General features: G+C 44.1%; 1 protein-coding gene across 1 annotated transcript in view; it reads left to right on the top strand.

Moving 5' to 3' along the window:
- The window catches only part of ASAP1 (ArfGAP with SH3 domain, ankyrin repeat and PH domain 1), a 187,288-nt gene that overhangs the window by 151,155 nt on the left and 22,091 nt on the right, over nt 1-14,042 (top strand). Inside the window, exons 18-23 of the mRNA XM_068238413.1 lie at nt 606-739; nt 970-1,061; nt 2,697-2,883; nt 5,717-5,802; nt 7,198-7,313; nt 11,890-11,957. Of these exons, the coding sequence (XP_068094514.1) occupies nt 606-739; nt 970-1,061; nt 2,697-2,883; nt 5,717-5,802; nt 7,198-7,313; nt 11,890-11,957 (683 nt within the window). The remainder of the gene's footprint in view (nt 1-605; nt 740-969; nt 1,062-2,696; nt 2,884-5,716; nt 5,803-7,197; nt 7,314-11,889; nt 11,958-14,042) is intronic.

Raw genomic sequence — 14,042 nt, 5'->3', positions numbered from 1 at the left:
TGCGCAGTAGAGCGGCCCGACAGAGATCGGGTATTTCCGCCTATCTCAGTGGGAAGGAGCGGATTCTGCGCCTGCGCTGGAGCCAAAAGGTAAATATTTACATCGCCGCCGCTCCGGGAGGATTTTCGCCACCGTCGTGGGACCGAGGAGGACGGGGGAAGCCTCAAAAGGATCCGGAGGCTTACCCCTCCTGAGGTGAGTATCCCCCAGGGGACAAATAGTATAATGCAGTAAAATAATTTTATGTTAAATATCCCAGCTTTCATATCAGAAACACTTCCTATATCATATATATTGCTATGTAACCCCACCCTCCCACGGAGCTTTCCAGCATCTGGGAGACCAGAGATTATTTTTTGGCTTTGAAACTCTCAGTAAATAAACATTAGGCAGATATCACCTGCCAGTAATTTATAAATAAATATAGTGAAAAAATTTAATTTGTATTGTTTTGAGTGCATTTCCTTTTTCAGTATTGGTTCTAGAGAAGTGCAAGCCGCTCTGTGTCTGTGGTAATAGGGTCATATGGTCTCTTGCACGCAGCGTTTTATTGTGCGTTCTTCCACGGTCCTCTGTGTAACTTCTTTTCTGCCTTCTATGCGCAGATCCGACATGGCTGTCCACTAACTTGGGAATATTAACGTGTATAGAATGTTCCGGAATCCACAGGGAAATGGGTGTCCACATCTCTAGGATCCAGTCTCTGGAATTAGACAAATTAGGCACTTCTGAACTCTTGGTGAGTATTTGTTCTGCAGGGGGGAGTGGGAGGGGCAGCCTGCTGACCTATAGAGAAGGTCACTGGAATGCTAATGTTATGCTAATGGTTTATGCAGGTTTTATGTTAATTATATGCAAATGAACCCAGCTTGGAAATGGACCAATGAAATACAGCCACTGCTGCCCTTTCACACATCATTATCTTGATTTCCGTAGCCGTATAATCATATTTATGTTGCTTCTTTTCAGCTGGCCAAGAATGTAGGAAACAATAGCTTCAATGAAATTATGGAAGGGAATCTACCCTCTCCGTCACCAAAACCTACTCCCTCCAGTGATATGTAAGTATCAGGCCAATAGCAAACCCCACTAAGCTGTACATTGCAGCTTCACTCAAACTGTAAAGTGCTGGTTTTCTTATCCTTACATGTGCAGCTCCAATCAATAATATCATTTACTTTCATCATTTGTTTTACCCCATTATTATAATACTGACATTTCATTTGCAGTATGTACAGTTTGAGCTGTTACTCTTTGCATGTACTTATAGTAAACTAGCTGCTGTGTGTGCTGATCTTTTCTACCCCCAGTATGTACAGTATAAGCTGTTACTCTGTGCCTGTATTGATAGTAAACTAGCTGCAGTGTGTGCTGATCTCTGCTGCCCCCGTATGTACAGTACAAGCTGTTACTCTGTGCCTGTACTGATAGTAAACTAGCTACAGTGTGTTCTGATCTCTGCTACCCCCAGTATGTACAGTATAAGCTGTTACTCTGTGCCTGTACTGACAGTAAACTAGCTGATGTGTACACTGATCTCTGCTACCTCCAGTATGTACAGTACAAGCTTTTACTCTGTGCCTGTACTGACAGTAAACTAGCTACAGTGTGTTCTGATCTCTGCTACCCCCAGTATGTACAGTATAAGCTGTTACTCTGTGCCTGTACTGACAGTAAACTAGCTGATGTGTACACTGATCTCTGCTACCTCCAGTATGTACAGTACAAGCTGTTACTCTGTGCCTGTACTGACAGTAAACTAGCTGATGTGTACACTGATCTCTGCTACCCCCAGTATGTACAGTATAAGCTGTTACTCTTTGCATGTACTTATAGTAAACTAGCTGCAGTGTGTGCTGATCTCTGCTACCCCCAGTATGTACAGTATAAGCTGTTACCCTGTGCCTGTACTGACAGTAAACTAGCTGATGTGTACACTGATCTCTGCTACCTCCAGTATGTACAGTACAAGCTGTTACTCTGTGCCTGTACTGACAGTAAACTAGCTGATGTGTACACTGATCTCTGCTACCCCCAGTATGTACAGTATAAGCTGTTACTCTGTGCATGTACTGATAGTAAACTAGCCGATTTGTACACTGCTCTCTGCTACCCCAAGTATGTACAGTACAAGCTGTTACTCTGTGCCGGTACTGATAGTAAGCTAGCTGCAGTGTGTGCTGATCTCCGCTACCTCCATTATATACAGTATAAGCTGTTACTCTGTGCCTGTACTGATAGAAAACTAGCTGCTGTATGTACTGATCTCTGCTGTCACCGGTATGTACACTATAAGTCGTTATTCTGTGACTGTACTGATAGTAAACTAGCTGCAGTGTGTGTTGATCTATGCTGCCTCCAGTATGTACAGTTTAGTACTACCTGCTGCAGCAACAATTTAACCAAGTGCAGAATAAAGTGATTGGCTAGAGACATCTGTTGATATGAATTAAGAAGGTGATAGCTGACCATCCATGCAAAACCACTACCAGTACACCACTAGGAATGTTCACTGAGATGCTGATTGTTTTGAGTCACGGCAAGCTATATGCTACTTTCTTGCAAATGTATTCAGTTTTGGAATGGACCAATCAAAATCCATTTATGCAAAGTTTTCATCAACTCAAAATTTTAAGCATCTGGTTGAGGATGTTTTTTCTGCAGCACTATGCTTTATCCAGTGTCTCTCCCGCCAGGACCGCACGTAAAGAGTATATCACAGCCAAGTATGTGGAGCACAAGTTCTGCCGGAAGATGTGTGCGTCCGGAGCAGAGAAGCTCAGCGAGCTCCTGGAAGCTGTGAAATCGAGGGATCTACTTGCACTAATTCAAGTCTATGCAGAAGGAGTAGAGATCACAGAACCACTGGTGGAATCTGGACAGGTAAGCACAGTGAGGGAACCTGCCAGAATGGCAACATCTGTGCTGTTACTGTTGTCTTAAGCTACGTACACACTTGGGATTATTGTCGCCCGTCGGGAAATGATCCCTCGAACGACAAATAGGGGACCGATGCTGTACAGATCCATTGCTAGCCTTCTGACTAGCGAATCTGTTCTGTTGCTATGGAGGTGGGCAAAGGTACAACAATGGGTGCACAGTGGATTTTCTGAGGTTTGGGAGAACCAAAATAACACTGCGATTGGGTGTTCTCGGAAGTTCTTAAAGATACACTGAAGTGAAAAAAAAGATATAATGAATTGGTTGTATAGTACAGCTAAGAAATAAAACATTAGGAGCAGAGACATAAGTCTAATATTTGTTTCCAGTACAGGAAGAGTTAAGAAACTCCAGTTGTTATCTATGCAAATAGCCATTGAGCTCTGTGACTTTGTGGAGATCTCCGACTTCTGATTAGGTTATCTCAGCTGTATTGTGTTTTTCTTTTGCAGAAAACAGATCAGGACAGGTCAAAAGTTCACTGCCTGTTCTGCAAAAACTTTTAGAATGCTGAGTAATGTGTAAACTGCAAGTAGCTGCATAACTGAAAATAACAAGATAAGAATATTTTTTTTTTGCTACCAATGTTCTAGTAATTACCCATACTACACAACCAATTCATGATATCATAATTTTTTTTCGCTTCAGTGTCTCTTTAAAGTTAAAATTAAAGCAAACCTGTAACAAAAAAAACAAAAAAAAAACCTTCGGGAGGGGGAAGCCTCTGGATCCTAATGAGGCTTCCCCCATCCTCTTCACCCTCCAGGATCCAGCGCTGGAAGCCCCCGAACACCAACAAGGTAAATATTTACCTACCGCACTCCTGCCCAGGCTCAGTAGCGGCTCTCCAATCAGGCTCAGGCAGAAATAGGCGATCGTGCTCAGCTATTACCACCTGAGCCCCATCGGAAAGCCTCATCTGCGTAGGATCACAGCAGGTAAAATTTGCAGGCACTAAAACAGAGACAGCGCTGGATCCCTGAGGTTTAGGAGGACAGATGAAGCCTCCTTAGGATCCAGAGGCTTCCCCGCCTGAGGTAAATACCTTTCCAGAACTAAAAAGCCAGATACTTGCCTAAGGAGAGGGAAGGATCTAGGTCCTATAGAGCCTTCCCTCTCCTCTCCTGGTCCCCGTTCCAGTGCTGGATGGCCCGTAGCAGTATTTGACCAGTTTGGTCAAATCTTCTGTCTTCACCGCCGAAGGGAGGCTTCAGAAGCCCGACTATCCATGAGGATGAGCCGCTCTACTCTGCACGAGAGTCCTCTCTCACGCATTCACACCTGCGCAGTATGGAGCCGCTTGTCATCTGTAGGACTCGGCTCCCGAAGACTTCCGACGTCTCCCGCGGCGGGAGATTCAAACGGGGAAGCTACGAGGGCTCCGGGAGAGGAGAGGGAAGGCTCTGGGTCCTAATGAGCCTCCTCAGGTAAGTATCTGTTTTTTTTTTTGTCTTCATGAACGATTCCCAATGACTTTAAAGGAAATCCAAGGTGAAAATAAACTGATGAGATAAGCAATTTTATCTCCCTTCTTACTCCTAAAGGTGCGTTCACACGCACTACTGCAGAGAACGACGGTCCGTCAGACCCTCCTGCTGGGCGGTCATTCTCCCGACAGTAGTGCGTGTGTACATTCTGTCTGCAGACTGATATGTCTGTTTCTGAACGATCCGCTCAGCGGGGGACCGACCGCCCAGCGGGTTGGGTCTGTCGGACCCGTCGTTCTCTGTAGTAGTGCGTGTGTACGCACCTTAAAGAGAAACTCCGACCAAGAATTGAACTTTATCCCAATCAGTAGCTGATACCCCCTTTTACATGAGAAATCTATTCCTTTTCACAAACAGACCATCAGGGGGCGCTGTATGACTGATATTGTGGTGAAACCCCTCCCACAAAGAAATTCTGAGTACGTATTCTTGGCAGTTTCCTGTCTGTGAACCCTGTTGCATTGTGGGAAATAGTTGTTTACAGCTTTTTCCAACTGCCAAAACAGCAAGCAGTAGCTACATCACCTGCCAGCTGTAAATATGTCACCATGTGATAAATGTCAGAATATAAATCAGGGATTTAAAAGATTTTACAATGGGCAAACACTGACTAAATCATTTATTCATAATTATTGTAAAAATGAAGCACTTTTTTTATTACATTATTTTCACTGGAGTTCCTCTTTAAAACTGACTCCTAAACCCCACAGTCCATCAGATGGATCCCGGGCAGATCTATTCTAATGTGAGAGGGATTTATTACTGCCGCATCATATGTTAGGCATAGATTTGTAATAGATGATCTGCATGACATCACCACTGCTGTCTCATTGTGCTCTTTAGGCTTAGTTACCACTTGAGCTGAGAAAGGACATTTTTTGTCCATTCTCCACTCATCACAAAACTGTAAACAGCTCCTATTTTATGTGCAGGAGCTGTTCACACTTGTCAGTCTGCAATGAATCCGTTGCAGTAAGCAGGTTGCACTTCTGTGCAATCTGTGATAATCTGGGCAGGCGGATGCATTCCCACATACAGCCTATGAAGGTAATGCATCTGCCCTGGGCTCCAACTATACCACATTGCACCATCGGTGCGGACACAACGCTGTCCTCTCCCACTGGCCGCACGTAGTCTAACAGCAGATGCGAGCCGTGCCTTACTATTGGATAATGTTGCCGATGTTTACTTCAAGGTTCCTTTTATCTCCTTGTTTGGGGGATATCTTGTGTTGATGCCCAGAGACATCTCGTTTTCGTGTTTCTGACGGAAAGTTTTTGTCCTTTCAGGAGCCAGGTGAAACCGCTCTGCACTTTGCAGTGCGCACTGCTGACCAGACCTCCCTGCCCTTAGTTGACTTCTTAGTACAAAACTGGTAAGTATTCATCTGACTTTCTCTCCATGCTGTGATCTTGCCTATCTGTCGGTTTTGCTTTCTGTCTGAGCTGTGTGGGGACTACTATAATGGTCGCACGCAGAACTAGCTAAATAATGATCTATTAACTAGATGGAATTCTGTGACAGCCTTCTGCATGCCTAACTTTCATTAGGGGGAATCCAGGACTGCTGTACTCATTGCTTCTTGCAGTCATATAAACACAGGATCCTTTGCAAGTTCTTGATCCCAGAAAGCTTGCATAATTTAACTTTTCAGTTAGCCATTAAAAGGTATTACTTTTACAAGACTCTTCAGATCGTCAAGCCCCTGATCACGATTTTCGCTTTAAAAACGAAAATTGTTCAGCCCTTCTGCCATATTTATTTCATTTGAAAAATACCAGTTGACTGGCATCCTGCTGATCTGTTTGGCTGCAGTAGTGTCTGTTTCAGGTGTGTGCTCCAATCTAGTCAGACTTCAGTCAGAGCACCTGATCTGCATGCTTGTTCAGCGTCTATGGCTTAGGCCCTGTTCACACTACAGGGAAAAACGCTGCCTTTACCGGAATGGAATTCAATGCAATAACAGACAGTAAATGCATCCTACATTATTAAAAACAAACAAACAAAAAACAACAACTGCCAAACTAAACACAGGACACATTAACTGGACCGCAAATTCATAGTCCCGACCTTCTCCATTTTTCTGCAGCCAGATCGTGAGTACGCTGCAAATCCGACACAGTGGAAGCCTATGGGAGTTGGTTAGTCTGTTCCCACAAGGCTTGTCGCCGCCGCCGCAACACTCACCTGTCCCGCAGATTTTCAGTTCTACCGCCACTGTTCGGCCCACTGCAGGGGATCAGTGACCAGCATGGGGGTGAATCGTCCTGCAACAGGAAAATTCTCATTGGTTCATGGTGGACCATAAGACTCCTCCCTGTTTCTAGTTAGGATTCACATGGGCTTTTTTTATTTTTTATTTTTTTTACCAACCCGCAGGAAGCCCTGTGCTTCCTTGTCTCCGGAATGAGCGAGAGAATCGGGGGAGGTACCAGCAGACAGGTGGCGACACAAATCATCCGCCCATGTGAACGATGCCAGCGAATCCTAGGCCGATGCGCTTACTTTACGCATATGCTGTGTTTGCGTCGCAGTGTTAACCTGGCCTAAAAGTATTAGAGGCAATGGATCAGCAGGACAGCCAGGAAATGTGTATTGTATAAAAGGAAATGCATAGGTCAACCTCCATATACCTCTCACCTCAGGTTCCCTTTAATTATGGGTGCCTTCCTCCCCGCCATTATATGAGAGGCGGAGTTCTTTTGATGACTGTTGGGTTGTTGCTTGCTTGTTAATTGTCCTGGTTTCTCTCCTCTGTCTCTCCCTGCAGTGGAAACTTAGATAAGCCGACCAGTAAAGGCAACACGGCACTACACTACTGCTGCATCTATAACAAGCCTGAATGTTTGAAACTGCTCCTGAGGGGAAAACCAACTATAGACCTGGGTGAGTGCGGCGTGCACGCTGGTCATGTGACCTGCTACTCAACTAATCAGTAGTGACGAGCTCAGATTTCAAGGATACCAGAGGTAACGTGACATGATGAGATAGACATGTGTGTGTACAGTGCCTAGCACACAAATAGCTATGCTGTATTCCTTTTTTTTCTTTCTCTGCCTGAAAGAGTTAAATATCAGGTATGTTTAAGTGGCTGACTCAGTCCTGAATCAGACAGGAAGTGACGACAGTGTGACCCTCACTGATAAGAAATTCAGCCTTTTTATCTCTTTCTTGCTCTCAGAAGCCATTTTCTGCTAGGAAAGTGTTTTATAGTTGGAATTTCTTATCAGTGAGGGTCACACTGTAGTCACTTCCTGTCTGAGTCAGGACTGAGTCAGCCACTTACATACCTGATATTTAACTCTTTCAGGCAGAGAAAGAAAAAAAGGAACACAGCATAATTATTTGTGTGCCAGGCACTGTACATACACATGTCTATCTCATCATGTCACCTCGGGTATACTTTCACATAGTAGTCATTTCAGTCAGTAGTGATGAGCTTGATTTTGCTTAGTAGTACTTTTGCAGTAAAAATTAGAAAAATGGTGCTAAATTGTAACGCCAGATTTCAGACTACTGCAAAATTAATTTTGCATGTAATACTGAACCAATTACTGAATCGGAGAGAGCCTAAGCGCTTTTGAGTCCTATGGGAGAAAAGCGCTATAGAAATGTTATTGTATTGTAATAGTAATTATTCGATAAGTATGAATCTGCAAACCACCGAGAAGTTGTCTTTTGCTTAAAGTGAACCAGAGATGAAAATAAACTGAGATAAACAATTGGATCTGTCCTTCTACTCCTAAAAATGACACTTTTAGATATCGCAAGGTTTTATTTTATGTATAAACATTTACAGAGCAGATTTAATGTTTCAAAGTCTCTCCTCAATTGCAGTGTCTCAAGATTCCCAGAGTGGAAATACACGAACTGTTGACATTTTTATCTAGCCCAGGTATCTGCGTAGGAAAGGGTTTTTTAGGTGTAATTTGGTATCCGTGAGCCGACGGAGTCCTGACTGGAGAAAAACTGTCAGTTCCATAGCGAATTATAAACTTTCAGTTAGGGAAAAAAGAAAAGGAGCACAGCACAGGCGTCTGTATGCTCACCACTGTATATGCACATGTCTATCTCACCATGTCACATGTCATCTCTGGTACACTTTAAACAAGAAACCTAATTGTAGCAAAAGCAGGAAGGCACACGTGTGTTGGGCCAGTAATCAGCCTTAGTCATATCTGTACAAACGGCCTTCTTAAAGCGGACCTGAACTCTTGCACAGGACAGAAGGAAAACAGAGAAATGCACCCTGTATGTATTTACAGAGTTTTGCTTGTCTAATTCCCCTTTATCTGTGAATAATCACAAGTGTAACTTTCTCTCTCAGCGGTATCAGCTGGCAAGCCTTGGCAGAGCAGCTCATTTGTAAGCACGGCATTTTAACTCTGTGTCTGCTTCCATAAAAGCAGGAATTAGACACACTGCAGATTTATTGCAGGATTCGTATCAGCTGTAACAAATAAATGTTAATCTTTAAAGGTCAGAGCAGAGAGGAGTTCTTTAAAGGTACATAGCTCCTCCCCTAACAATGGTAGTGGTCCCAAATGTAAAGAGACAAGAATAAAATGCAATATACAATAAATAAAATATAAAATCGTATTAGCAATACATATACAATCCTAATAATCACTAAGAGATACCCATTTGAAAGAAGTATGAAGCAGAAAAGGGTATACAGTAATAGGAAAACTATGAAACACCCACAAATAAAGCATAGATTATACATAAAAAAATCATTAGTTAAATCATACCTAGAGTCAATACCACCAGGGGAGTGTGTACCCATCAGGAATGCTTCTCGGATAAGTAAATGCCAGCCCCTGGGAGGCCTTAACGCTGTCTCCACCCCTTAAAATCTAAAATCAGGTATGTCACCTTTATGTACCTGTGCAAAGTGATGCAAAATCAAGATTACCTACAAAATCATAATTACAATCAAACACAATGGCTCAAACACAATAGGCATGGATGTCCTGGCACTCTAGACTTCCCCCTCCATAAACCTACAAACCCCCACCGAACCCACTGCAAGTGTGCTGGCCGGCGCCACTGTCACTTCTCCCTTACTTCCCTTTTCCATCATAGGTAGCTACAGGTGCTGCTTAATACTGAGGATAGCTCTTGCTACCTAATACGAAGTAGCTAGAGGTGCTCCCAAGTATTAGGAAGCTAGAGGCGTCCCTGGCTGTAAGGTGATCGGGTCAGTGGAATGCTGAGAGCAGGGTGAGTACAGTGTTCTCCCCAGAATATTTTTCCAGCCGGGTGGCATGAAATAGTAGCCGGGTGGGTCGAGATGAAAATGCAGGGCAACTCTGCTTACAGCATAGGAGGAGGTGAGCCGATGACAGCCGGGTGGTCACCAAATCTAGCCGGGTGGAGCACCCGGCTAAAAGAGCCTGGGGAGAACACTGGAGTAACCTCTCATTTACACTCTGCACGGAACTCTGCATAGGGAAGGAGAGAGGCACTAGGGTGGGGGGGGAATGAGCCACCTTCCCATCATCAGGCGCCTGTAGGCACGTGCCTACAGTGCCTTATGGTAAGTTCGGCCCTGACTGAGATTCATGAAACTGAAATGACTCATTATGATCAACACTACTAGCCAGCACCACAACTAGTGCACACCAACTAGTGCTTCAGAAGGACTCGAAACTGTGTCTACAGTCACAGGAATGGGTCCATACTGCAGCCAGTGAGACCAGACTGACATCAAACAGCTTTATTATAAAATGCAATGGCTTTCAGTAGCTCCTGCAGTTCTTGTCTGAAGACTGCTATACACAGGATCTGTGTTATGGTGTCTGACCCCAGCTACTCCACCCCACAAGTGACACAGCAGCTGGAGAGAGAACTTTTCCACACAAGTTCTCTGAAATGTCTTCTAGACTATCCTATATCCGCTGTATACTCTATCTTAAAAAAAAAATGGCATAGCAATAGCTTCCTTTAGCTATACAAATACACCGAGACTCCATGCCTTTTTGCAGTGGACCTGAACGCATAACTTCCTCTCTGCTCTAAAAGATAACCAACAGCATAATAACCTTTTGAAGAAAAATATTTATTAATTACAACTTACAGAACTAGCGCAGATATCCTGCAGTGTATTTACTTCCTGGTTTGCTGGGAGCTCAGAAAGGGTTAACCTCTTGTGTTTACAACTCGACAGACAGCTGACAGCTCAAATTACACTTGCTCATTACTTGCCGAGAAGGGAGAATTAGACAGGCTGTTCTTTATAAACACACACAGGTTGGATTTCTCTGTGTTATCCATCTCTCCTGTGCGAGTTTAGGTCTGCTTTAACTTTTATTCAGCGTTCTTTCACTTATCAGTTAAAGAGACACTGAAGCGAAAACAAAATATGATATAATGAATTGGTTGTGTAGTACGGATAATTACTTGAAGATTAGTAGCAAAGAAAATATTCTCATATTTTTATTTTCAGTTATATAGTGTGTTTTAGAACTGTGCATCATTCTTTAATATTTGCAGTTTACACACTACTCTGCGTTCTAAATGATTTTTTCAGAGCAGTCTTGTGAACTATTCACCTGTCCTCTGGCAGACAAAATGAAAATTCTTCACTGACAGTTGAGATGATAAACTTCAGAAGACAGCCCTCTCTGCGACTTTGAAAGTCGTGGAGCTTAATGGCTTTTTTGCATAGAGATAATAACTAGAGTTTCTTAACTCTTCCTGTACTGGAAACAGTATTAGACTTATGTTTTTGCTCCTAATGTTTTATTTTTTAGCTGTACTACACATACAAATCATTACATCACAATTTTTTTTTTCACTTCAGGTGTCCCTTAACTATCAACTTAAAGAGACACTGAATTAAAAAAGAAAAAAAAGTTTAGATACTTACCTGAATATTGGGAATCGTCTGGACTGTCCAGAGTGTCCTTCTGCAGTCCACCGTTTCAGTGATGGCTCCCTCTAAACCTATTCCGCTCAGCGTGAGTCAGATAGGTGTCTTCCGGTCATGAACACAGCCGGACTGAGTGTGCGCAAGTAAGGTTCACGTATGACCAGTAAAATTAAGTGCTCGTGCCCAGAGGAAAAAAGTGCAGGAGTGATTTCACCCTACTGGGCATGCCTGGTTCTTGCTCACGCACGCCGCCTGGTCCAGATTCACTTGGCCAGGAGCACAGCTGGAAGATTAAAGGACCACTATTGCGAAAAAAAGTAGGCAATTAAAATCTGACAGAACCGACAGGTTTTGGGCCAGTCCATCTCCTCATGGGGGATTGTCGGTTTTCTTTGTTTTCAACTGCATTTCCTGTTTCCAGAGCAGGCTGCTTTCTGAGACTTGAAGACCTTCCCTCTAAAAGTCATACAATATTTCTGAAGCTTTTCATGCATTATTGAATCAGAAGCAAAATGTATTTGGCGTTTGTTTAAATCCTTAAAAAAAAAAAGGCCTATACTGACTATCATGCCTGCTTTTCTGTTACAGTAAACCAGCTTGGTGAGACGGCTGGTGACATCGCGAAGAGGTTAAAAGCGAAACAGTGTGATGAGCTGGTAAGTGTCTGACTCCTGATCTTTGGTAACTGTGAGTTTTAAAGTGTACCTGTAGCAAATAAAAGTGCCCTTTGGGACTGTACACACTGTTGTGCTTGCACTGCGTTTTTAAAATCTGTTTAAAATGTCCATTTTATAGGAACTGGTTAACAGACTTTTATCGCACGTGTGTACGCAGCTTTAGAAAATAACACCTGTGTGCTTAATCCTGAAACCTGTACCAACATCAGAATCCAGGTGTTATCTGTACATTTGGGCACGCAGAGGAACCTTTTTGTTCCAGCAATAGCTTAAAGAGACTCTGTACTGAAAAAAACATCCCCTGGGGGGTACTCACCTCGGTAGGGGGAAGCCTCAGGGTCCCAATGAGGCTTCCCCCATCCCCTGTAGCTGCAGGCAGTCCAGCGCTGGCTCCCCCGAAGTCTCCCGCAATCCTCCCCCGACAAGGCTGACAAGCTAGATTTATTTACCTTCCCTGGCTCCAGCAGGTGGCACTGTTGCAACTCTCAGCACTGAAATAGCCGATCTCTGTTGGGTCCGCTCTACTGCTCAGGCATAGGAGACTTGCGCCTGCGCAGTAGAGCGGCCCAACAGCGATCGGCTATTTCCGCCTATCTCCGAGCTGAGAGCCGATACTGCGCCTGCGCTGGAGCCGGGAAGGTAAATATTTACATCCCCGCTATTCGGAGGGCACAGCGAGACCGCCGTGGGACACAGGAGGACGGGGGAAGCCTCAATAGGATCCGGAGGCTTCCCCCACCCGAGGCGAGTACTCCCCAGGGGAACTTTTTCTCATTACAGGTTTTCTTTAATGCCTTGTACACACGATGCAATTTTGTATAGAAGTGATCGGAAAACCGATTGAAAATCAGATCACACCTGTCGGAAATAATCGATTTGACTGTCAATCTGATGGAAAATTGCATGGTATGTTCTAGACATTAGTTTTCACCTGACTGCAGATCAAAGTGGAAAAGTGACTTTTAATACCATAGAGTTCAATGGCCTGCTCCCGCTGCAGATTGTAAAGTGGTTCCTTTGATGCACTTGGAAACAACCATTTAATTGTAGCAGTTGGGATTGAAATGCGATAGCGGCAAAAATTGTACATGTGCAGCATCCGCGCTTTGTCGCATGTCTGATTGCAGTCATGGGAACCAAATACCGTACAGCAATTGACATTATAATAAAACGTGATCAACAAAACACCTGCACCATGAAAATTAAAACACAAATTTCAGTAGGAACTGGCACTTGCTGTACAGGAGACGATAGTAAATATATAGGGTGAATGAACCCATAATGTAAATCCCTGTGTTAGAACTGCCAGGATCAGAAGGTGTCAGCAGCAATAACTCAATTGCAAACATGTAAATCATTTGATCTCTAAAACACCACCCCTCTATATTGGCAAGACCGCCGCTGCCATTCTTATGCAAAGTCTTCTGAAGCTGTGGCCACACCCACCTGCATTGCCCAAATGCGGAGATTGGGTACAGTGGGGAGGAGTTTGGACCCCAGGAGGCCTCATGGCAATTTTGGAAGGGGAGGTACCTTGGTGGTTTTTTTGCCCCTTGTCCTCTCTGTATTCTCAGCAGGTTGGGTTCATGCAGTTCTTACAGCACCCAGGTGTTACCCGATTACACACAACAGATTCCTTGTGATCTGTTTTAGGCCTCTTGCACACTGCATGCGATTCAGATTCTTTTTTTTTTATATACGATCCAATTTTTGATTCCGATTTAAAAAAAAAAAAAAAACTGCATGCTGCTACGTTTTTTAGTCAGAATAAAAAATAGGATCGTTTTAACCTCCTTGCCGGTTATCCCGAGCTCAGCTCGGGGTAACCTGCGCAGGAGGATTTCTCAGGCCCCGCTGGGCCGATTTGCATAATATCTTTTTCCCCACACGCAGCTAGCACTTTGCGACCGCCGCCGATTCGCTGCTACCCGCCGAACCGCCCCCTCACCCCCAGACCCCTGCGCTGCCTGGCCAATCAGTGCCAGGCAGCGCTGAGGGGCGGATCGGGATTCCCTATGACGTCCCGACGTCTGTGACGTCATCCCGCCCCGCCGCCATGGCGAC

The sequence above is a fragment of the Hyperolius riggenbachi genome, chromosome 5 (assembly GCF_040937935.1).
Source record: "Hyperolius riggenbachi isolate aHypRig1 chromosome 5, aHypRig1.pri, whole genome shotgun sequence".
Taxonomy (NCBI): Eukaryota; Metazoa; Chordata; class Amphibia; order Anura; family Hyperoliidae; genus Hyperolius; species Hyperolius riggenbachi.
This window is presented reverse-complemented; position numbering and strand designations above follow the sequence as displayed.